The sequence below is a fragment of the Choloepus didactylus genome, chromosome 20, assembly GCF_015220235.1.
Source record: "Choloepus didactylus isolate mChoDid1 chromosome 20, mChoDid1.pri, whole genome shotgun sequence".
Taxonomy (NCBI): domain Eukaryota; kingdom Metazoa; phylum Chordata; class Mammalia; order Pilosa; family Megalonychidae; genus Choloepus; species Choloepus didactylus.
Window position 1 is genome coordinate 3,614,409 of NC_051326.1, and position 25,867 is coordinate 3,640,275.

Below are 25,867 nucleotides of genomic sequence, written 5' to 3' on the forward strand. Positions count from 1 at the left end.
ACAAAATACATGAGAGAAACATTGGCAAAACTAAAGGAAGCAATTGATGTTTCCACAATAATTGTGGGAGACTTCAACACATCACTCTCTCCTATAGATAGATCAACCAGACAGAAGACCAATAAGGAAATTGAAAACCTAAACAATCTGATAAATGAATTAGATTTAACAGACATCTACAGGACATTACATCCCAAATCAACAGGATACACATACTTTTCTAGTGCTCACGGAACTTTCTCCAGAATAGATCATATGCTGGGACATAAAACAAGCCTCAATAAATTTAAAAAGATTGAAATTATTCAAAGCACATTCTCTGACCACAATGGAATACAATTAGAAGTCAATAACCATCAGAGACTTAGAAAATTCACAAATACCTGGAGGTTAAACAACACACTCCTAAACAATCAGTGGGTTAAAGAAGAAATAGCAAGAGAAATTGCTAAATATATAGAGACGAATGAAAATGAGAACACAACATACCAAAACCTATGGGATGCAGCAAAAGCAGTGCTAAGGGGGAAATTTATAGCACTAAACGCATATATTAAAAAGGAAGAAAGAGCCAAAATCAAAGAACTAATGGATCAACTGAAGAAGCTAGAAAATGAACAGCAAACCAATCCTAAACCAAGTACAAGAAAAGAAATAACAAGGATTAAAGCAGAAATAAATGACATAGAGAACAAAAAAACAATAGAAAGGATAAATATCACCAAAAGTTGGTTCTTTGAGAAGATCAACAAGATTGACAAGCCCCTAGCTAGACTGACAAAATCAAAAAGAGAGAAGACCCATATAAACAAAATAATGAATGAAAAAGGTGACATAACTGCAGATCCTGAAGAAATTAAAAAAATTATAAGAGGATATTATGAACAACTGTATGGCAACAAACTGGATAATGTAGAAGAAATGGACAATTTCCTGGAAACATATGAACAACCTAGACTGACCAGAGAAGAAATAGAAGACCTCAACCAACCCATCACAAGCAAAGAGATCCAATCAGTCATCAAAAATCTTCCCAGAAATAAATGCCCAGGGCCAGATGGCTTCACAGGGGAATTCTACCAAACTTTCCAGAAAGAACTGACACCAATCTTACTCAAACTCTTTCAAAACATTGAAAAAAATGGAACACTACCTAACTCATTTTATGAAGCTAACATCCATCTAATACCAAAACCAGGCAAAGATGCTACAAAAAAGGAAAACTACCGGCCAATCTCCCTAATGAATATAGATGCAAAAATCCTCAACAAAATACTTGCAAATCGAATCCAAAGACACATTAAAAAAATCATACACCATGACCAAGTGGGGTTCATTCCAGGCATGCAAGGATGGTTCAACATAAGAAAAACAATCAATGTATTACAACACATTAAAAACTCGAAAGGGAAAAATCAATTGATCATCTCAATAGATGCTGAAAAAGCATTTGACAAAATCCAACATCCGTTTTTGATAAAAACACTTCAAAAGGTAGGAATTGAAGGAAACTTCCTCAACATGATAAAGAGCATATATGAAAAACCCACAGCCAGCATAGTACTCAATGGTGAGAGACTGAAAGCCTTCCCTCTAAGATCAGGAACAAGACAAGGATGCCCGCTGTCACCACTGTTATTCAACATTGTGCTGGAAGTGCTAGCCAGGGCAATCCGGCAAGACAAAGAAATAAAAGGCATCCAAATTGGAAAAGAAGAAGTAAAACTGTCATTGTTTGCAGATGATATGATCTTATATCTAGAAAACCCTGAGAAATCAACGATACACCTACTAGAGCTAATAAACAAATTTAGCAAAGTAGCGGGATACAAGATTAATGCACATAAGTCAGTAATGTTTCTATATGCTAGAAATGAACAAACTGAAGAGACACTCAAGAAAAAGATACCATTTTCAATAGCAACTAAAAAAATCAAGTACCTAGGAATAAACTTAACCAAAGATATAAAAGACCTATACAAAGAAAACTACATAACTCTACTAAAAGAAATAGAAGGGGACCTTAAAAGATGGAAAAATATTCCATGTTCATGGATAGGAAGGCTAAATGTCATTAAGATGTCAATTCTACCCAAACTCATCTACAGATTCAATGCAATCCCAATCAAAATTCCAACAACCTACTCTGCAGACTTGGAAAAGCTAGTTATCAAATTTATTTGGAAAGGGAAGATGCCTCGAATTGCTAAAGACACTTTAAAAAAGAAAAACGAAGTGGGAGGACTTACACTCCCTGACTTTGAAGCTTATTATAAAGCCACAGTTGCCAAAACAGCATGGTACTGGCACAAAGATAGACATATAGATCAATGGAATCGAATTGAGAATTCAGAGATAGACCCTCAGATCTATGGCCGACTGATCTTTGATAAGGCCCCCAAAGTCACCGAACTGAGCCATAATGGTCTTTTCAACAAATGGGGCTGGGAGAGTTGGATATCCATATCCAAAAGAATGAAAGAGGACCCCTACCTCACCCCCTACACAAAAATTAACTCAAAATGGACCAAAGATCTCAATATAAAAGAAAGTACCATTAAACTCCTAGAAGATAATGTAGGAAAACATCTTCAAGACCTTGTATTAGGAGGCCACTTCCTAGACTTTACACCCAAAGCACAAGCAACAAAAGAGAAAATAGATAAATGGGAACTCCTCAAGCTTAGAAGTTTCTGCACCTCAAAGGAATTTCTCAAAAAGGTAAAGAGGCAGCCAACTCAATGGGAAAAAATTTTTGGAAACCATGTATCTGACAAAAGACTGATATCTTGCATATACAAAGAAATCCTACAACTCAATGACAATAGTACAGACAGCCCAATTATAAAATGGGCAAAAGATATGAAAAGACAGTTCTCTGAAGAGGAAATACAAATGGCCAAGAAACACATGAAAAAATGTTCAGCTTCACTAGCTATTAGAGAGATGCAAATTAAGACCACAATGAGATACCATCTAACACCGGTTAAAATGGCTGCCATTAAACAAACAGGAAACTACAAATGCTGGAGGGGATGTGGAGAAATTGGAACTCTTATTCATTGTTGGTGGGACTGTATAATGGTTCAGCCACTCTGGAAGTCAGTCTGGCAGTTCCTTAGAAAACTAGAGATAGAGCTACCATTCGATCCAGCGATTGCACTTCTCGGGATATACCCGGAAGATCGGAAAGCAGTGACACGAACAGATATCTGCACGCCAATGTTCATAGCAGCATTATTCACAATTGCCAAGAGATGGAAACAACCCAAATGTCCATCAACAGATGAGTGGATAAATAAAATGTGGTATATACACACGATGGAATACTACGCGGCAGTAAGAAGGAACGATCTGGTGAAACATATGACAACATGGATGAACCTTGAAGACATAATGCTGAGCGAAATAAGCCAGGCACAAAAAGAGAAATATTATATGCTACCACTAATGTGAACTTTGAAAAATGTAAAACAAATGGTTTATAATGTAGAATGTAGGGGAACTAGCAGTAGAGAGCAATTAAGGAAGGGGGAACAATAATCCAAGAAGAACAGATAAGCTATTTAACGTTCTGGGGATGCCCAGAAATGACTATGGTCTGTTAATTTCTGATGGATGTAGTAGGAACAAGTTCACTGAAATGTTGCTATAGTATGTAACTTTCTTGGGGTAAAGCAGGAACATGTTGGAAGTTAAGCAGTTATCTTAGGTTAGTTGTCTTTTTCTTACTCCCTTGTTATGGTCTCTTTGAAATGTTCTTTTATTGTATGTTTGTTTTCTTTTTAACTTTTTTTTTTCATACAGTTGATTTGAAAAAAGAAGGGAAAGTTAAAAAAAAAAAAAAAAGAAAAAAGACAAACAAGGAAAAAAAAAAAAAAAAAAGATGTAGTGCCCCCTTGAGGAGCCTGTGGAGAATGCAGGGGTATTCGCCTACCCCACCTCCATGGTTGCTAACATGACCACAGACATAGGGGACTGGTGGTTTGATGGGTTGAGCCCTCTACCATAAGTTTTACCCTTGGGAAGACGGTTGCTGCAAAGGAGAGGCTAGGCCTCCCTGTATTTGTGCCTAAGAGTCTCCTCCTGAATGCCTCTTTGTTGCTCAGATGTGGCCCTCTCTCTCTGGCTAAGCCAACTTGAAAGGTGAAATCACTGCCCTCCCCCCTACGTGGGATCAGACACCCAGGGAAGTGAATCTCCCTGGCAACGTGGAATATGACTCCCGGGGAGGAATGTAGACCCGGCATCGTGGGATGGAGAACATCTTCTTGACCAAAAGGGGGATGTGAAAGGAAATGAAATAAGCTTCAGTGGCAGAGAGATTCCAAAACGAGCCGAGATATCACTCTGGTGGGCACTCTTACGCACACTTTAGACAACCTTTTTTAGGTTCTAAAGAATTGGGGTAGCTGGTGGTGGATACCTGAAACTATTAAACTACAACCCAGAACCCATGAATCTCGAAGACAGTTGTATAAAAATGTAGCTTATGAGGGGTGACAGTGGGATTGGGAATGCCATAAGGACCAAACTCCACTTTGTCTAGTTTATGGATCGATGTGTAGAAAAGTAGGGGAAGCAAACAAACAGACAAAGGTACCTAGTGTTCTTTTTTACTTCAATTGCTCTTTTTCACTCTAATTATTATTCTTGTTATTTTTGTGTGTGTGCTAATGAAGGTGTCAGGGATTGATTTAGGTGATGAATGTACAACTATGTAATGGTACTGTAAACAATCGAAAGTACAATTTGTTTTGTATGACTGCGTGGTATGTGAATATATCTCAATAAAATGATGATTAAAAAAAAAAAAAAAAAAAAAGAAAAAAAAAAAAAAAAAAGGATAGGGAAGAAATCCTTTTCCACCATGCTTTGTAATCATTCCTTTGGCTCAAGGCTACAAAAATGAGTCTGAAGGAGACACCTGTATAATGAGTCTTCTGCCAAGAACTGTGAGGATTTTACCCTCTGACAATCAAACAAGTTAGCATGCTGCAGTCTGAGAGATTCTGGAAGAAGACAAGAAACTCCTGGGTCTGAGACAAAGGTCTTTCTTACTACAGCAATAGCAGTAGTCAGAGTATCAGCATTGCTGGGACAGCTCCTTGGGCCTCAATTCCTTCCAGGTGATTCACACCTGCACAGAGTGGTTATCTTACAGAAGAACCCAGAGCTTTGGGTGTCTGAATCTTTTATACTGGATAGTAAGCATGCCTGCCCTTTGCTCCAGAGGAAGATGTCTTTCAAGGCATTCTGATTACGAGCATCCTGGAAAAGATTAGAATAAAGATAGGAAGTGTCTCAACTTGCAAGACTTGCAGAAATGTGAGAGTCACATGGAGAACTGTCTCCCCACAGGCTTTTGATGTGTTTAGAACTCATCCTTTTGGGAAAAAACTGAAGACTAGTCCCTCAATACCAAAATCTACTCTTTAGAAAAGAGTATTAAATGAAGGTTTTGGAACATGGCTCCCTAGATGATGAAAGAGTTAATATATTTCCTTTTGAATAGAAATATTTACCCTAAAATTTATTTTAAAAAAGTTCAACACACTAAGTTTAAAAAGGTAAGCTTTCATAATTAGACTAATATTTACTAATCTCCTATACCTGGCACCATGAGAGTAATTTTCACATATATTATTCTATGCATTCTTTTAGCACTTATTTACTATTTTTTAATGAATTCTCTTTATTAAATAATTCTAGTCATTTTCAGCACTTTCCTTGGGTTTTCTAGAAATTAGAATGATATAATACACAAATAATCAAATAAGGCTTGTTTTGACTTTTTAAATTGTTAAGAGCTACTATTTCTTTTTCTTGTCTAACTGCTTTGATTAAGATGTCCAGTACTATGCTAAAAAATAATAATGATAGGGGACACCTTTAATTTTACTCCTAATTTCAATGGAAATGCCTTGAAACTTTCAGTGTTAAATATTTTGGCTATGATTAAATCTTAGTGTTCAGCAGAGAACACAGAGCATAACAAGTGATACATATAAATTTCTTACATAAATACTACAACAGAAATAATGATATTATCTACTTATACTTTCTAGAATATGGTTATGGCCCATATATTTGCATACCACAACTAGTAATGCTGCTCATTAAGTGTTAGAAAACTTAAGCAACTCTATATCGAAAATCACTACATCATAAATCTGACAAACTGAAAAAAAATTAGGGAGGTTAAGTACTGCTCTGAGATCACAAAAGTTAAAACAAATGGCTCTGGGAGGCTCACAGAGCTGTGAAGCAGGAGATCAGTATGAATCTCATGGGAATTTAAATGGCCTGAAACATCTGAAAAGCAGGATGTAGATCTCAGTAAAAATCAAGAGCCCCTCTTTACTTGGAAGTAGTAAGGCCGTATTAAAAGATACATTCCAAGAACTAGACATATTTTATACAACCATAAGAACTGCAGAAACCTCTCATGCGTGCAAACAACTACAATGTGAAATGACTCTGGAACATATTTTAGCAAAGAGAAAAAACTAACTTTAGGTGCTTTCAAATGCTTCAATATATCTCCCTAAGAGAACTGCAAAATAAAACGATGAAAGGTAAACCTGATTAAATATGCACCTTTCAAAATAATGATAGCTTTTAAAATGATGATGATAAAGTCAGAGTAACACAGAAAAATGTTTATTTTGGTGACATTACTGAACCTGTGTTCTTTCATTAGAAAAGTTGTTAGGTTTATAGAAAAATCATGCAGAAAGTACAAAAATCCCATATATCCCCCCACACACAACACATTACTGAACCTTCTGAGCCTTAGTTATCTCTTCTATAAATGAGGAAAATACCCTCTGTGTGGTGGCTGTGAATATTAAATAAGATAATGTGAATAAAACAGCTAGAAAGAGGTTGGCACATAGTAAGGCCATGATAAATATAATTTATATTATCATTCACATAATATGTTAGATATGAAAAAGCAGAAAGCTGCATTTGTACTATGATACTTTCTAATAAGAATTATCTCTAAAAACTAAACAGGATAAAATATATATAGAAATATGAATGTTTTAAGATAATTGGAGTATGGCTTAACTCATCTCATTTTAAAGTTTCACTTATTTGTGCAATAAATATGATATTTTAAAAGTCTTCAGTATGCCTTCCACAGATTAATGAAAATAAACTTGAGGGAAATAGCTTTTTTTTTTTTTTTTTTAAATCACATTTCCTTTTACTCTGCCCCTTCCCCAGTGAACAACAGTAACATACATTTCTTTTAACCCCTCTGTTCCTTCCCAATGAGCATCAAACAATCCCGGAAGATGAAAATGCCCAGTATTTTCTAGGTACCCATACGCTTAATGACTATTCCACACTGCTACTACTAATTAATTAGATACCATTGGATTCTGGAGAAGCTGTGTTTCTCTCCTCATGGAACGAGGTGACTTGAGCCCTTGCTGCAAGTCAATTTGTCAAGTAGCCGCAGCCTCATCAACCATCGAGTTCTTGAAAGAGGGCTGAGGCGCCTGTACTCAAAGGAGGGCAGTTTTAACCTCAGAATTCTCTGAGGCTGCTGAGAGGGGACATGGATAAATTAAACTGAGCTCTCTCTCCCGAAATTTGCATCTTACAACAGACACCTTTGGATGCTCATGAATATGAAATAGACATTAATGCATAAAGACTACTTTATGAACAGACAATACCACGGACAGGTAAGGGACTACCCCTGGGATGGTAACACTGATCACTACCATCACCTTCCAAATGAGGGAAGAGCTGTTCGACTGCTTTTGAGAGACTTGTGCGAGGACACTTGATTTAAAGATGCAAGTCACTATGCAATACTTTTCATAAACACAATAAATGTCCCCGTATACAGGATGTCAAAATAGAAGCAAACAAAAATCCTGCTTCAGTAGATACATAGGAGCATTAAAAAGTGCCCACGCTGATGTCTAGCAATCCTGTACTCCTGTCTGCTCAAGCTGCGCCTTTTATAGGTTTCCGGTGGTCCCCCTGGCCTGTTGTGTCCCCTGGATCTAACCCAGATCTCAGGGAAGAGAAATCGAAGTGTGACAAGACCAGAAACAGAGTTATAAGCTGCTGGACCAGTAAACTCAAGGGGCCAGGGACCCGTGGGCTGGCGTGAATACAGAAAGAAAGAGAGCAAATGTCAGGGCTCCTCAGGCCACAGAAACGATGCTGCAAAGAGAAAACATGATTAAATTCTCTATTGTCCCTAGGGGTTGGGCAGATTCGCTCATATGGAGTCTCATGATCTAGAATTAGGAACCCTCACCTGATACTTAAGAGAAAAAAACTAAAACTAAATCAGGTGTAAGCTTTTCGAAGTTGTTCTCACTGGACACGTTGATGGAGAGGGGTGATAACTTGGGAAGCAGTTCATTCCATTGGCCGTGGAGACTGAGGCTGCATATACCCCGTGTGGGTGATGTGTGAGTTCTAGGAACAGGGACCCAGGCAGGTCCGGGACCTTCCCTTCAGGAGCTCTAAGAGTCCTGGTGTGAAGGGAGCGGGTGCGACGGGGAGTGAAGTGGAGCACTGGGAGAGCCCAGACTCCAATCATGGAAACAGCTCCTGAAAGCAAGCGGAGACGCTTCATTCTTCACCAAGTCATGCCCCACTGATGTAAGCAGTACAATTTGGAGAAAAAGGCACCTTGAACTCTATCCTACCATTTCAAATCTCCTTGCTCATGTCTGGACAAGCATGTTTGCAACCTGTATGCTTCCACCTGAGAAGCAACTGCCTGGTGAGAAGTCACACTGCCAGCAAAGTGTGCCAATGGATATAAAACAGAACCAAGCTGGAAGCACCACCTTGGTGGAAGGAAATCCTTCCACTGTCCCAGGCAAACCATTCCGAGCATATCATGGGGAAGCAGCATGGGCTCAGCTCCCATCCTTAATGGCGAGAAGCCCAGACTGACCTTGCCATTACAGAGGGGATGCTGGACATGCTCTTTAATATTTAATATTTATTTATTCAACAAATATTTACTGAGATCCTTGCTCTCATGGAATTTATATTACAATGAAAGAGAAAAGACATCATATAAGAGACAGAAGAATAGGGAGGAAGCAGTTACACAGTGGTAAGGGATCTGCAGAGAATTAAAACACGGATAAAGGAGATCATGAGCGGGTGGCTAGTTTACAGTGTCTAGTCATTTTAGAAGAGGGGAGATTTGAGCTAAAATCTGAAGAAGTTACTTTTCCTTTCTGGACATCCAGCTCCAGATATCCAGAAATGTGAGTGTTTAATGTAAATACCAAACTAGGATGCTTTTCAAAGTCTCTTCTCATTTTAGGAAGTTGCGATTTCAAGGCTCTTAGAACTATATTATGTGTGTGCACACTCACATATTTTTAAACATCAAATATTACCCTGCATTTGAATAAGCAAACCTTTGTGCCAGTGAGTCTCAGATGTAAGGACATTTAAGATAAAACTTTCGTAAGGCCCTAAGCATGGCTCTGCCCACGGAGCCTCCGCTGCTGCTCCAGGTCTGGCAGTCTGACAAGGAAGTACGTACTTCGTTAATGTTTCGGCAAACAAGCCAAACTGGCCTCTGACCAGAAGCATTCATGTGCCCTTGCATGTTTCAAAGTTGGCAAAATACATGAATTTGTAATGAGGCTAGAAATGGCCTTAAACTAATTCTATCTGGTGATCACTTAAAACCACAAATTCAGACAGGTTGAACCTTAAAAGGCCAAATTCTAAGCCACATGTTCTCTTTCACATAAAAATGGGGAAAAAAAGTTTGAGGTGATGGAGTATGGAATTTTTTTAAGGAAACATTAGTATTTTGACTCATATTTTCATGCACCAGTTAACTAGAAAATTACAAAACCTGAAAAACTCAGATAAATTGTACCACGGGATTACCACCACCATTCCCCACTGCACCCCCTTTCCATACGGGCTGCCCCCGCTGAGGCACACTTCTGGAATGGAAAGGAAGGCCTCTCACGCTGTGAAAAATAAGGGTCTCTGAATTTTTAATTCTGTTAGCTAATCATTAAAAAGGAGAAACTGCTTTCTCTCTGAGAACCAGCAAGGTGGCAGGCTCCACAGATTCTGTATTTAATTTTGCAGGACCTGGCTGGTTTCCCAGCAACACATTGATTTGTGGGGCCGTATACTGTGGGCACCTCGAGGATAATTAAATATTAAGCCCCTATTAGATGTAGGCAAGGTCTTCCCTAAGAGGATTACCAGCCACCATGACGGTCGCAGTCCACATTTTCTGGTAACTGAACATCGCAATATCCTTACCTGTTCTTATTGCCACTCTGTAAGAATCCATGTCCATCCTTATATTACCTAAAGTAGCTCTGAGAATGGAGAGGTGAAAAGGAGAAAGTGAAGAAAAAGGGAGACTATTCATTCAACATTTTGGGGTATCCCAGGTGTTTGGGATACAGAGATGAAAACCATGGTTTGATGTGTGGGGAAGAAATGACAGACGTGAACAAACCATCCTCTATCTCCTGTAACTCAAGGTTCCCCTAAAGCTCAAGAATCGTCTACAAGATTATCAAAGTACATGGAGGGAAGGTGGAAACACACACACGATATCGCCACTAGTACCATGATCTTCCTACTATGCACGTCAGAAGTAACACGAGTTTTCAAAACAACAACGGAGACTAGCTTAAATTTAAACTATGAGCATTGTTCTGCCACATTCCAACAGTTTTTCTGCACTCGTTTTCCAAGTAGCAAGAGGTAATTTCCAATACAAGACAGAGCTCATTATGAAATGCACTTGCCCTCCAAAAAAAGATCTGACTCAGCAATGCCAGGCTGGCACAGAACACTTATCGTCTAAAGGAGAGTGAGGAGGTGCTTGTTAGTTGAAAAAGACTGTGGGTGACCAGCATAACGAAGCCCCTGTGGAAGTTTTCTTATATCTACTATCAAATACCTTAAAAATCCAGATCATTAGCTGTCAAAACCTGGGAAGAGTTATCTATGGGGAAATGGCTCTTTGCAAGGGGAAAGGAAAAAGGGAGAGAAAACGGCAGAGGAGAGGGACGTGAGGCTGCTTTCACCAGAGTGAAGAGAATTCTGGGAGATGGGAGAGATGATCTCCAGAGGGCCTGGCAACGTGTGCACTAACTAGCAGAAGAAAATGCTGGTGAAACGAGGAGTTACACATGTAGACTTTACAAATGAGAGGAACAGGATGCACTCATATAAATAAAGTCAAGACAGTTGAGAAAAGTGCATGAAAAAGGAATCTTATAACAAAGCCTAAGCTGCCTTAAATCTTGTTTTAGGAAAAGGAAAGCTATAAAGACATTAAAATCTCAGAAATATTCCCAGATCACTAAATTCATATGAAAGTTGAAACTTGTTCTTTGGAACAACTGGAGCACTGAGAAAAGCGTAAAAGAAATAGTGGCTATGCTTGTATTAGTTCTGAAGAGTCTAGGCCCAAAAATCAAAGTCTACATTCTAGTGATTCGATATGACAGCTAAGACGGATGTTTTTCCTCTTCCTGGTTTCCACATTATTTCATAATATTTTCGATATATAGACCTGACATAGCATGAAGCGACCTCCAAACAAAGAAACTAGCTTCATCATCTGTCAGGTTTCAGCCATCAAGGAAGATGAAATTGAACAGGTTGAAAACTTGAAAAACGGAGATTTTGTCAGGAAAGTACATAATAGTGGTAATGCACGTTTGATTCAGGCTGAGAGTCAGAATATAAGGTTCCCGAGGACCAATTAAAAGAAAAACAAAGTGGCCAAAGAGCTTGCTTCAGGGATGCGTACATGAAACTCGTTATTTGCTTTAGAAGGAGAGGAAAGAGCAGCAGCAGCAGCAGCAGCAGCAGCAGCAGCAGAACTCTAACTTCTACAATGCCTGGGAAATTGAAAATATTTTACAGCCAATCGCTTCTGTGTTCATCCACTGCTCCTTAAACGGGCTGCTGATGGGCTCCTGATGCAGCTAAAGGCAGAGCGCTGCAACTAAGTACCTGGTGAGGTCCTGAGGCTTCAATTAGAGTATTACTCAGATATCAGTGACTTCTGTACTACAATCCATTTCAACAAGTCCAGGAGACTAGAGAATCTGATAAGACCCTGTTCTTCGAGTTTTAATTTCTCTACTCTGAAGAATATTTACCTATTTATCTATCTCACAGAGGGAAATAAGAATATATATGATAATAGTTATAAAGATACGCTGAGATGAGTCCTGAAATATTATTAATATTGATTCATTTAAAAAAAAAAAAATCCATTGCTTTTTAGATGTATTAACAAGAATATAAATATAAATTATTATGCCAAACTTTAAAATTAGAAGGTAAGTTAAGGTGGAGTCAGACTTCCAAGAAACTCTTTTACAGATTAGATTATCTGGGAAGTCTTGTTTTCTACCTTCTATTGACATGGTGACTTACGCTACACGTTGAGGCACTTTATTGAGGTTGTTGCCTCCTAGAATCCCACATCCTTACAATGCGTCAATTTAGAATTTAAATCAAGCTTTAAGAGTCACCATAATTCTTTGATTTAGAAATTAGTTGTTCCCATTTACTCAAACAACAAGTATTTAGGCTCTGACCATGTGCACAGCATGCTTAAAAGGATTCAAAAGATGATTAAGACATCCTCTGGAGCCTTCAGAGTTTCCAGGGCAGTAGGGAGAAAAGACTTTAAATAATAACAATAATGAAATAATACTAATAATACATAATCAAAGCACAAATATTTGGAACTGAAGATTCAATAAAGTGTGAAATGGTCAGGGAAGGTTCCAGAGAGATGAACTGAACGAGCCTTTGAAGAATGGCAGGGAGAAAAAGATTGATAGTCTGTGCCACATTAAGTAGCTGTAGGCACAGAAGAGAAGGATGGGCATTTTATTGCCTGGCCAGAGCATGAAAGAAACAAATGAGCTCAACTGCACACTGCGTTTCCACTTAGACCTGCATTTCCTCTGGGAAAGAGTGAGCCACCACAATTAATTCACACTGTGAAAACTCCTGACTACATCCTATGAAGAGAAAAATGATACATGCATGTGAAATGAGTGAGACACCATCTACTAAGCACATACATATTCAAATATATGGGGAAATAACTGTGCTGCACATATTCAATTACTCTACAGCTGGGCTGATTGATGCACAGATTGGAAAGCTTAGATTACCAAACTGATTATTCAGTTGCCAAGTACTTTAACCTAACTAAGAAACAACCTCTGAGGATGGTCACTAGGGAAAACACACAAAACCCAGTCAGGTGCTGTCCTACCTGCCGGTGGGGCCAGGCGGCCTGCAGGATGGCCTCGGTTCTGGAGAGCACCAGGAGCCTGCTGTCCTCCGCGGTCAGGTGGAAGAGCTGCTCCGCCATCTGCAGCACGCGGACACGCGGCCTCGCAGGCAGGGCAGCGTCAGCGCAGAAGGGCCGCAGCCAGGCCAGCAGGTCCTCGGGGGAAACCAGCGCCTCGCTGCAAGGCAGAGCCCGGGTTAGACAGAATCCCAGGACTCACACGTGGTCAGTGACCTAAATATTTGTTTGCTGCTCTTTTTTCCCCTCTTGAGAGGAAAAAGTTAGGTTTTAAATAGCTTATACCAAACCATCTTAGGTACTTAAAAACTATGTAAAGTGAATGTCATTTTAAAATAACACCATTAAAATGAGTTACATAAAGCAGAAAAAAGCCATCTTAACCAGTATGTCCTCAGCTAGTCTACTTCCTGAACACAAAGTTTACTGAGTACAACTTATTCCTTAGTCATAATAGTGCCAGGCATCGTTCTAGTAATTTCTCATATATATGCTACTAGCTGGCACTAACACTGCGAAGGAGGTATTACTGACCACGTTTTTGGGATGAGGAAGCAGGCTTCAGGGATGTGCTTTCGCATGCCTGCGTACCCCTGTAACACACAGTGCAGTGAGACCCCACAGCCCATGTGCTTTCCACCACAGAATCCTGACTTCTCACTGTGATTCGAATGCTAACATGGGGTTAGAGGGTCAAACTGTATACTATCTTAAAGATAAAATGTGAATGCTTAGTTACTATAGAACCGTGGAACACAAAAGGATTCAGAGAAGGAGACACTTTGAATAACGTTCCATGCAGTACTGGCACCTCCTCTCTTGGAGCCCCAAGGACCACGGCAGGGAAATGACTTATTTGATGGTGATGCCAATGGGTCGCATGGAGGACTGTGAAGAGGCTGTCTGCAAGGAAGCCTCACGTCCCCAGGCCCTGGTGAACGTGCGGAAACAATGGAGCACACAGAAAGTTCTGGGGCCCAGGTCCTTAAGAAGCTTCCAATAATAAATCACCTAGACTGAGTCCCAGACCAGCCCACCTTAAACTGAAGTCTGAGCCCTAACGAGACATTTTTAAAACACCTACAAGAATAAAGTTCTATAATGTCACTGAACATGTTGCTTTGTATGTATTCTATATTTGCCAAATATATTTTTATAGCAATTTATATTAAAGAACAGAATTATTTGTATTCAGGAGTAAAAGAAATGACAAAATGTTGTGGACAACTGGCTTAAGCATTTCCTAAATTTACAATGTCATTTGTTAGTGTTACTTAAGAGTGTCTTTTTAAACACAGAACAGAAATGGCAGAATTGGTTTGCAAAAAGGAAGACTGCATCAAATATTTCCTGGATACCTACTGTGCGCTGAGAGAACAGATCATATAATGTACTGGAAAGGGCATTTTGGGGGACTCTGATGGAACCAACTGTGAATCCTGGCCCCATCCTATCCTGACAACTCTGGACAAAAAACACGGATGTTATTATCATTTGCATTTTATAGTTGAGTAGACAGAGGTCCGGAGAGATGTCTCCTGGTGTCTGTGAGCCAAGAACATGTCTGTAGAGCACTTTCACGTGGTAGAGGTGGAACTAAATCAACAGAAGCCATCATCGTCATGATCGGCACTGTCAAGCACTTTCTGTACTTGATGAGATGAGATGTACGAGCTCTCTTCCTTCAAGAACTGACAATACAATGGAACAGCAAGACTAAAGCGGCTGCTCTCCAAGTTACTAATGTAAATTCGAACAACTGTTAGGAGGAAGAGTGAGTAGAATCAGGGAAGGCTACACGGATGTGGACTAGGAATGGGATCATAAAGGATAAGCAGGATGTATCTAAACGGAAAGGTGGGAAGAATATAATCCAGACAAAGAGAATAGCAAGAAAAAAAAAGGAAGATTCCTAAGGACATAGCACATTCAGGGAGACACTAAAGCACAGATGAGTGGGTGACAAACTGGAAGAGAGAACTGAGGCAGGAAAGCTTTCCTGAGCCAGAAAACCAGACAACTGGACACAAGGCTGAAAGGGCAGTGCGGCTTAATTCTTTAAAGGCACAGGCTGTGGAGCTGTCAGGCCTTGATTCAGTTCTCAGATTTACTACTTAGTAGGTGTGACTTTGACCAAGAAGTTGCTTAATGGTTCTGAGCCTCAGTTTCCTTATTTGTATATTGGCGGACAACAGCTACCTCATGGGGTTACTGAGAATTAAATTTAAATAAAATAAAATAACAAATGCAAAACACATTAACAGAACATCTGGCACACAACTAAGTACTTTAATTAATGGCAACCATTATCACTGAGAAGATGTAGCCTCATTTCCTATGGAATGGGGATGCCGAGGATTTTCAAAGAGTAAAATATTGTAATCAGGTCAGTGAGCGGAGAGGTACAGTCTGGGGCAGACTCAGGCTTTTCTGGTGGAGACCTGTAGTTGTCTGACTAAAAATAATTCAGAAGGGAAGGAATTTAAAGCCCACTTTGGCCGAGAATTCCAGCCCATGTTCACATATCATGAAGGTGATTTTTTCATTTGCCCACCGAGGTGGGGGGTGGGGGGAGGAGGAGCTACAGTGGGAAGAAGCTGGAGTCATGGACACCAGGTGGAAGGTCTAACAAGAGCCTGAAAGCTGAAAATGGTGAAGAAGAATGAAGCAACAGTAACAGTAACTTATGGAAGGTTTACCATGTACCATGAATTTTATAACTTAATCATAACTTGCTCTTTCATGTGTGCTGTTACCATCTACACTTTATAGCTGAGGAAACAGAATCGAAGGGAGGTTTAATAATTCATCCCAGGACACCTGGTAAGTAAGTAACGGACTGATACTTGAAGTCAGGATATCTGATGGGGTAGTCACTCACTATACAATGCTCCTGAACCAAACTGGAGACAGATTCCAGAACACTGTGGCAGTAGATGGAAGTGATTCAAATACTAGCACGATACAGAAAGCCATTAAGTTAGACTCCATTACATTAGCACTTACTGTGTGGTCAGTAGCTTTTGACAGTTTGGAGGAATCTGCTCAAATACACAATAAAATAATGAAAAATAGTTCCTGAACGAGAAGCAGGTGTTCCGGGAGCGCCGTGTTCTGCACAAGCTTCGTGTGTGCCCATGTGAACACTGGTGCTCAGCAGACCACGCAGAAACGAAAAGCAGCTCTTCAGAAGAAGCTGCCATGGACCTCTGGGCCTTGCTCTAGACTACACACTGTCCCCTGATGATTTCAGCTGCTAAATAATTTACATGTTGATTTCAATGTGAGTTTCTAAAATTCAGTCACTCTAATTGTTCAGCAAATTCACACATGCACAGGGAGAGGCAGAGAGCAAGCAAGAGTGATGACAAAATGCTGGCAGTTGGTGAATCAAGGTCAAGAAGACATGGGCATTAATTTCTTTATCCTTGCAACTTTTCTGTGGGGTGAAATTTTTCATGATAAAAAGTGCCTAATGAAAATAATTGTGATATTTATAATGTAAAAAAAAAAAAAACAGAATGCAAAAAAGGAAAGTGATTCTCTTTTTATAGTGTTTTATGAAAGTAAGGAGAGGATTTAATGTGCATAGAAATAAAAAGAGAGCATTATTTCAAAACATATTTACAAAGTGTAGAAATGATTTTTAAAGCTATAAAGTAGAAAAAAGGGAAAGTATTCCATAATTTCACTACTAATGCACAGATATTTGCTTCCATCTTTTTCCCTATATGAGGATTTGGGTGGGGAGGTTATTATACTGAAAGTAGGTAATTTGGTACATGATCGTAATAAAAAGTAATTAATACAGGAAACACAAACACACAAACTCACAATCAACTTTGGCCCACACAAGTAACCACTGGAATATAGTAGCTACTGAAATATACAAGTAGCTCTATTAATAGAAAAGAACAACAAAAAATATATTCACTAATTTGAAAATTAGTTAAGATTAATTAATTGAGATTAATTTGAGAACACGGTGTTCTGGGGTGGGGTGGCAGGTTGGTCTGTATTTCCCTACTTTGTAGTGTAGCCTGGGAGGACATTCCCAAAAGAACCAAGGGATGGACAAGAAATGACACCAAACAAAGACAATCAATTACTGAACGCAAAGCAAAAGCACAGATTTTAAGACTATAAATAAGCTGGTCCTTGGTAAAAGAGTTTTCAGATTCTGCATGGCATATACATTCAAAGATCAACCCATCTGAAACTTACATGGTTAAGGTACATTAAAGCGATAATAAATACGAAATATTTTATAAACAAGGATATATTAGTTATTGTTCTCAAGAATGGGAAAAAGAAAAACTGCATTCAAATAAAAACACACAGACCTTTGATATTTTTCGTATATATAAGACAAATGTGATAGAATTCGAGTGCCTGAAGGGGCTATCAAGTCATTTTGTCCAATCTTCTATATCAAAGTTATAAACTGGCAGCCAAATTTCTGGGTTGGCTTGCGCAGTACGTGTTGATATTTTTCCCTTTCTCTCTCCCTCGCACATGTACACGCACACACACGGTCAGGATTTCCCGGCTCCTCTTTAAAACCTGGATGATGTGGACACACTGGCCACAACAGCCTGTGGCCACAGCAGCAGGGCCTCCTTTAGAGGACGCGTCCCTGCAGGCAGCACCACTTCTCAGTGTGCTCATCCCACAGCTGCCTGCTCAGTGGGGAGGGAGGTGCAGACTCTGATCTGCAGAGGCTAGATCAAGAACAGAAAGGAGTCAGCAGGTGGATGTGAGCAAGCTAACGGGGTGGGACACAAACACTGACGTTCTGGGCAGGCCCCTGTCTCAGTGCCACACGCGATGCTATGAACGTGGCCCTCACTACACATGGAGCTGGGTGGGCAGAAAGAAGTGGGATGACTGGCAAGAAAAGGAGAGAACCACAAACAAATGAATTTGTACTGTTAACAGCACTGCAGTAGGATAAAAACTGCACTTTCACTTTTTTAAATAATTTTCATGATGAAGCGACATTAAAAGAAAACTTCCAGGAGAGGCTCTCATTTTGGTACGTGAGTAATTCCAACCTTGATCCTTAGCTTTTGAGAAACATTAATCACTTCTTTGTAGCTGCTCTTAAATGCATGCCCATCAAGAATATCTTCCTGGGGTACCTTATCAATCAAAACACGGGCACACCTTGCTGTCACGAGTTAGAAACGGCAGCAATGCAGTGGAAACACGACCCATGGTGGCCCCGAGAAACGCTGTGGCGGGAGGGGCGGATGCGCCACCCTGCTTTGTGAGCACGGCTGCAGCAGGGCGCGCTGTTACAGAACGTAATACCCCACGCCCGGTGGGTGCTTAGAGGATATGTGACGATTTACTTTGCCTCACAGAGCATAAAGATTAAGGAGAAATCCAATTCAGTTTGCTGTAGTGGTTTTTTCCCCCGTCCTGTCTGTGCCTTAAAAATAATGTGAGATCCTTAGGTAATACCAAAGAATTCAATGAAGTCTTATTATCTGACACTGCTCAATAAACATGAAGCTGATACAGTCATTAAGTAGTAATTTAGACAAACAAAAAACCATCACGAATGCTCTATAGTTTTGAAGGAAACTGTTCTTCCTTTTGGAGTAGTGCACAGAGGACTTCCTCATTACGTTACCTGTTTTCTGAGTGGATTTAATTCTGTATATTCTTTTGAGAATCACTAATGGACCAGTTTGCCATGCTTGTGTGTCATTCCCGTGAGGAAATTTTTAAGTGATCTGAAGGCAGGATCCAGGAAAGGAGACAGAGCAAAGGCAGGAAGGACAGCCGGGTGGGGAGCCAGGCTGGAGGAGCCAGGTCCTGGACGGGGCGGCACTGGGGAGCCTGTCAGGGTGCAGAGCTCCAGGCTCTACCCCAGACACGCACCTTCAACTGCTCACAGCAGTTCCTATGCCCAGCAAAGCCTGACCGCACTGCCTCACACTCCACTGCTGGCTCTGAATGTGAGAAGGAGATGACATGATATGGGGAGAGAAATTCACAGCCCATCCTTACCCGCGTGACCCTGGGCAAGCTACTTACGCTCTCTAAGCTCATTTCCTGATCTTTACAATGTCAATAATAATGCCTATAAAATAGAGTTCAGCTAAATAGCAAATGCTACCAATATAAAAAGTCAAGAGGCGCACATGTTGATACTGCCTTAAACTGTCTAAAAGTTAACCAGAAAACCAAATGCTTTGTGCAGCATTAATACCACAACTCAATTCTTACTTTTCCATGAGAGCCCTCTGTGGGAATATGACATATAGTGTGCACACAACCCAAGAGCAGGTGTGTGTGTGTGTGTGTGTGTGACTGCTGAGACTGTGTAGGAGCAGGAGCTATTTACTATTTCAACAGACACTACAGAGCACGGAGATGCCGTGGTTACAGAGCTGGGACTGAAGGAGGCCGGTTCTGCCAGTGAGAGGGGACATGAGGGACACACCTAAGGTTCGTGCCAGGCCAGGTAATGGGGAACCTGACCGTTAACCTAAAAGGGCCTGAATCCCAGGCCACTCCAAGACCCCACCTGGAGAGCAGGGAGAACAGAAACCGCCGCCCCATGCGACTCTGTGGGCTGCTGAGGGAAGGTACCAGACCTTGTTCATTTCTCTCATGACTACCTGCACGCTTCTTAAAAAGCAAAGAGGAGCAGGTTTAACCATGCAGATCCAAAAACCACTTGCCAGGAATAAAAACATAAAAATAATGATCTCCTTTTTCTCTTTTTAAAAAAAAAGTTCACTGAAGTTGTTGGGTTTTTTGTGTTTGTTTTTTAAGTCTTTGTATTTCTGTGTCTCTGGAATAAGTAAGATCTTGTTCTGTTTCTCCACTCCCTAATGCCTTCCTATTTAAAAACTGAAGCTTAAAAAACTAGTGAGTATTCAAGGCAGCCAAGTTGGATTCTGTACATATGCCTGGAAATTCACCAAGAAAACACTGCCTTCCACCCTCCTTGAGAGCCCCCAGTGGGAAGGGCTGGAAACAGGGCCTGCTGAGGCCCTCTCATCACGTGAGGCCAGGGCTCAAAGTCGGCCTTACCCGAACCAAGCACCCCCCAATAGCCGCTCTCCGGGGGCTACAAACCGAGAGCTGGCTGAGGGGCCGCCCCGCAGCGGCAGCCGTGTATCCTGTCAAGGGCAGTGGGTGTGCCCCACGGAGCAGCTCTGCCAGCTCTGGAACCGGCTGCATGTGTATCTGCTCAGGCACGTCCCCCGGCCTGGAATAACATTAACCATCTCCTCTAACAGACTACTCGTTCATCACCCAGATCCACTGGGAGCTCTTGTGCATTCCGCCCTGACTTCCCCAGGCAGAATAGTCTCTCCCCCATCCTTGCTCTCTGTAAAGCATGTACAACTCCATATTATATCACCACGGCTACAGGTAAGCTGCCTCCCGAGCACGGCTGTGAGCACTTTGTGCTTAGGGATTATTTTTATCCATATCTAACTCCTTGCAACTCAGGACAGAACATGAACCCAGGGTGAACCCAGAGAATAATTAAATTTCTCTTCAGATGAAAGGGCCTAAATCAGCCACTGCCACAGCTACTTTCTTACCTAAAGACCCACAGGCAGAAGGGCTTAGGACACTGTGCAAAGGGAAAGGCAGAGAAAGTCGGGGTGTTGCTCACCGTGGTTTTCCACAGTCACCAACATAGCTTATCCTATTCTTTCACTCAAACCTCGTACGCAAAGCAACACATGGAAATCACAAAGGCATCCAAGTACTAAAGCGTGATTTAGAGTCAGGGTGGAAACCTGGTAGAATCTCCCAGGTCGATGACTCTGGGCAGGCCAAGTCCTCTCTGCAAACTCATCTGAAAATGGCAACATCACATGCAGCCATTAAGGATAATAATCATTAACTCTGCAAAGAGACTGGGAAAGTGGTGTTATGACATTAAGCAAAGTAGAATATAAAAGTATATCTATATTTTATCAAAACTATAAGAAAATGTATCTATACCTGATAACCAGAAGGAAATATTAAAAACAAATATTAAATGGTACTATGGGGAATTTACTCAAACATTTCTTCATTATTTTATCATATTTTTAATTAAAAAAAAAAAAAAGAAAACTGGAGAGAGGCCTACAGGGCTGACATGGAGAATAAATGAAGGACCTTTGGGAAGCTCTGAGGAAGTGTGTACCTGCAATTCGTGGCTGCTACAATTTCTATCACTACCACTGGGCCTGGATGCAAAATTCTCTCTGACAATGGCATCAGAGGCATTTGTACTTTCCTAGATGGCTGAAGTCTGCACACTTCAAGTTCTCAGGTAGGGTGGATGTAACTTTAGCAAGATTTTAAAAATAATGTGATAATCACACTGTAGGAATTTCCACACTTAACACACTGAACCCCTCTGAACTAGGAACCCCTTCTCTTCTAAGAAGCTCAAGGCAGTCTCCCCATGACGCCTCCACCGTGGCCTCCCTGTGAAGGAGTGAAAGGCCCAGCGACCTCCAGGCAAACACGGCTGAGAAGGGAAGGCAGCGGGGTCGGTGCACAGCTGAGGAAGCCACACGCGCAGATGCAGAGCCAAGGAAAGCCCCCAGTTCTCCCTTAAAAACACCAAAAAGTTGCTTCATCTTGGAAGCCTCATGGATGTGAACACTGAAGGCAATTCTAAGAAACTGAGGCAAGCAACTGTGCCGGTTTGAAACTGTTATGGACCCCAGAAGAGCCAAGATCTTTTAACCCAATCTTGTTGGGTGGAATCTTTTGATTGAATGTGTCCATGGAGATGTGACTCACCCAACTGTGGTGATGCCTTTGATTAAATTATTTCCATGGAGATGTGAACCCCACCCATTCAGGGTGGGTCTTGATTAGTTCACTGGAGTCCTTAAGAGAGCTGAGAGCCGACACAGACACTGACACTTGGAGATGCTGGAGATGCAGAGAGAAGAACGTTTGGAGATGCTAAGCTAAGAGATGAAGCCCAGAATTTGCCCTGGAGAAGCTAAGAGAGGACCCCCAGATGCTTAAGAGAGAAACACCCTGAGAGTAAAAAGCAAGGATACACAGGAGCTGAGAGAGAGGAGCTGAAACACAACCCAGGACGAGCAGATGCCAGCCACCTGCCTTCAGCTGACAGAGGTGTTCCAGACACCATTAGCCATTCTTCAGTGAAGTTATCATCTTGTAATTGCCTTAATCTGGAAACGTCTATGGCCTTAGAACTATAACTTTGTAACCTAATAAAATCCCGTTTATAAAAGCCAATCCATTTCTGGTATTTTGCATAATGGCAAAATTAGCAAACCGTAACAGGCACTAAATGAAAAGTCACGAAGTATTCTTTTCTTACCCCTGGTCCACGCTAGCATGGACAGCTGCAATGACCCCTTCCAGGACCTGGAGTGGGTCCCTCGGCCCACCAAGGTCAGCACTGCCTCCACTGCAAAAGGAGAAAAGAGTAGATTTAGTAGAGGATCCCCAAGCCTCAGAAATAAGCTGAGCATTCACACTCAGATGAACCCAGCTGGATTTTGGCATACTGTACTGCCAGCTCGTAGCTTTTTGTGGTTCATGCCATCCACAAATGTACCAAAACCTACATACGATGTATTAATGTGGAAATGAAACTTTGCCCTCCAGGAGTTCACCATCTAATAAATGCATGCGTTCCTATCAAGAGAGTAACAAACCCACTGGTTTTTTTGTCATTCATAAAACATTTCTTGAACATCGAATATATGAGCTACTTTGAGCATTGCAATAATGATCTAAATTCTCCAGTTGGGCTTTCTATTTTTAAACTGATGTACTTCTGGTACTTTCTAGGTACCAGGCACTGCTAAGTGCTTTGCATACATTCTGCCATTTAAGAATCCCAACACCCCTAGGAGACAGATACTATTATTATGCCCATTTTACAGATGGGTGTGTCTGGAACTCTTGTGAACGCTGATGCAGCAGAGGAAAAAGAAATTTTAGATGAATTTTCCAAATAATTTAAGTTACATAATTCAATTCAATCGTTGGATTCAGTTACCTTCATGCCTTTGTCATTTTGTGCCTACTAAATTTTATTCACTTCCTAAAAGGTAATGGTACAAACCCTGTCAAAAGCAGTTTGTTTTCCTTTGAAAAGAGATTCCTCAAGTTCCCTCTCTTTTAATTCACTTTTACCGAATGTCTTCCGTGTGCCACGCATACCATTTATTAGATCAGAACCAAACCTTCAGGAATAGAACTTTGCACAGAGAAGGAGAAAGAAGCATAATTTATGTCAGAATTTAATAAGTGCAAATATATCACAGGTCATATTTTATTTTAATAATTAATGAAAAATTCAAATTTTAGGAAATAACCCAAATTCATCAAAGCACTAATTTTCAAAAATGTTTCTTTTTTGTGTGTGAGCTTCATGTAAAGCTTGATTGAAGAAACAAAAAGATAATGAATCTAAAGATAAAAAATGCAACAAACAAATATCTGTCATAATATGAAAGAGAGTCGTTCTTAAACCCACAACAACAAAATAATCACAAGTTAGTAATGGAACAAAGTTTTACTAATTTGGTGTATGTTCCTTCTAAAATATTGTACGATAGTTTGTCTCTTTCTCTATTTAAGGTTACCAGTTTCTGCAGAGCATGAAGGCAAAACTGTAAGAAGCTGAGGTAGTTAAACTGATGAAGGCTTATTTGATTTCAGCTCAACTGCAGAAAAGTGACATGCACTTAATCAAAAAGTTCCTCAAGAGCAATACAGAATTACAAAGAATGCTTAAAAGGAGCATAAATTAAATGCAACTAAATCTTATAGCCTAATTGCATTATTCACAGAAAGTACTCGATGCCTCATTATTTCCTTCACTTAACTTTTCCCTCTTTTCTAATCCTCTTGGATGAATTCTCACACAGGCACCAGTATATCGACATAAAGGTACAATTTCTCAATTACTGGTTTTGTGCCATTAATTGCAGGTGAATTATGTCCAAAGACATTTAACAGATGTCTAACTTCTTCAGTGTATGACTAACCTTGCCTGTGTGCTTCAAAAGAACCTTCCAGGAACCCTTTTCCCACTGCTACAAAGAAGGGGAATGACAAAATGCAAGATGTAAAAATAACTGCCCAGAAGTCACACGGCAGCCTGACACTTAGCTATCTGTTTCTCGTGCCATTTTGGCCGTTCCCTTCTATCAAGAATAATTTCTCTCTTTGGGAAGGGAGGACTTCAGCCAGAAACTGGCTAGTCTCTTAGCATGTTTCACACTGTGCCACTGATGAAACGTTTTCAAGGTTCTCCATACTCAAGATATTTTAAAACACAAGACTGAGGATTCTAGTGATAAAGTATGAAGAACTTTACAGAAGTGAAGATTACCCCATGTTTCTGTATGCAGGGCCTTATTTTACTGTCACAACCACCAGGACAGGCACTATTACTGGTTCCCCTCAGTGACTGCTCACGCTCACCTCAGTGCACAGATTATTCTTGCGACTGTGCTCTGCACCACCTCCTTGGGCGAGAGGTCAAGAGGGCCAACGGCCACCTCGAGCAGCTGCTGGACCATCCTCAGAGGCTGACCGTCCAGGCACATGGCCACAGCTTGATCATGAATTTTCCCCTTTTCTGATCGGGACTGATCATAGAGGTCACCGTACTTCTGCAGTAGTTCCTGAAAAGACAAGGCAGTCGATGCCTAACATCAAACAGGGACTCAGCGTGTCTACATGTACACAGTGAAGCCTGTCCAGAAGACCCTCAGCTGCTTCGCACCCACCAACACCACGCTCAAGGACACGGGGCAGTGACCAGGCGCTCAGTGCCAGACCCACACAGGCCTGAGCGCAAGCCCTTGCTGTAGCCTTAGTCACTGCTGGGTCTTTGTGACCTCAAATATCATATCTGTAAAATGAGGATGAGGACAGCAGGTTCTTGAATACAGAGTGTGCTGTGGGCATTCGGGGAAACCACAGAAGTCAGTCCTTTCATACACCACCAATGAACACGAGCTTTGCTACTACTACTATTACTCCCATTATGCTTTGACCACACAGCAGTCGTAACCTAACATACATTATCTAACAGACTCCTTAAAACAATTCACAAGTAATTCTGATCAGCCTCCTTTTATCAAGAAGGAAAGTGAAGACCAAAGATGGTAAGTACTTTGCCCAAAGTCCAGTGATTAATTAGGCAAGATTAGAATCCAAAAGTGCACCCCACCCACCTCCACACTATACTTCCTATTTCTCTTGGATAATATCTGTAGAAACTAAATGCTCTACATTTATGTGTCCTATTGTGTCAATAGGACACAAGCTGTTGCTTTTCTGCTTATCTGATAATAATACTTGCCAGGCTCTTTACAGCTTACCAAATAATCCTGAACATACTGTTCTGTCTTTCAAAATAATCATGTGGAAATCTGGACATTAACTGGATGTTCAATGATATTAAAGAATTACTACAAACTTTTTTATTGTGAAAATGTTGTCATGGTTATGTTTAAAAAATACACATCTATTAGAGATACATATGGAAGTATTTGTGGGCAAAAT

General features: G+C 40.7%; 1 protein-coding gene across 2 annotated transcripts in view; it reads right to left on the reverse strand.

Moving 5' to 3' along the window:
• NBAS (NBAS subunit of NRZ tethering complex) overlaps positions 1-25,867 on the reverse strand; it is a 397,863-nt gene that overhangs the window by 54,021 nt on the left and 317,975 nt on the right. For both annotated transcript variants that reach the window (XM_037813443.1, XM_037813445.1), the window contains exons 46-48: positions 24,779-24,981; positions 22,659-22,748; positions 13,292-13,487 (exon numbers count right to left, since the gene is read on the reverse strand). In XM_037813443.1, coding sequence (XP_037669371.1) covers positions 13,292-13,487; positions 22,659-22,748; positions 24,779-24,981 — 489 coding nt within the window. The remainder of the gene's footprint in view (positions 1-13,291; positions 13,488-22,658; positions 22,749-24,778; positions 24,982-25,867) is intronic.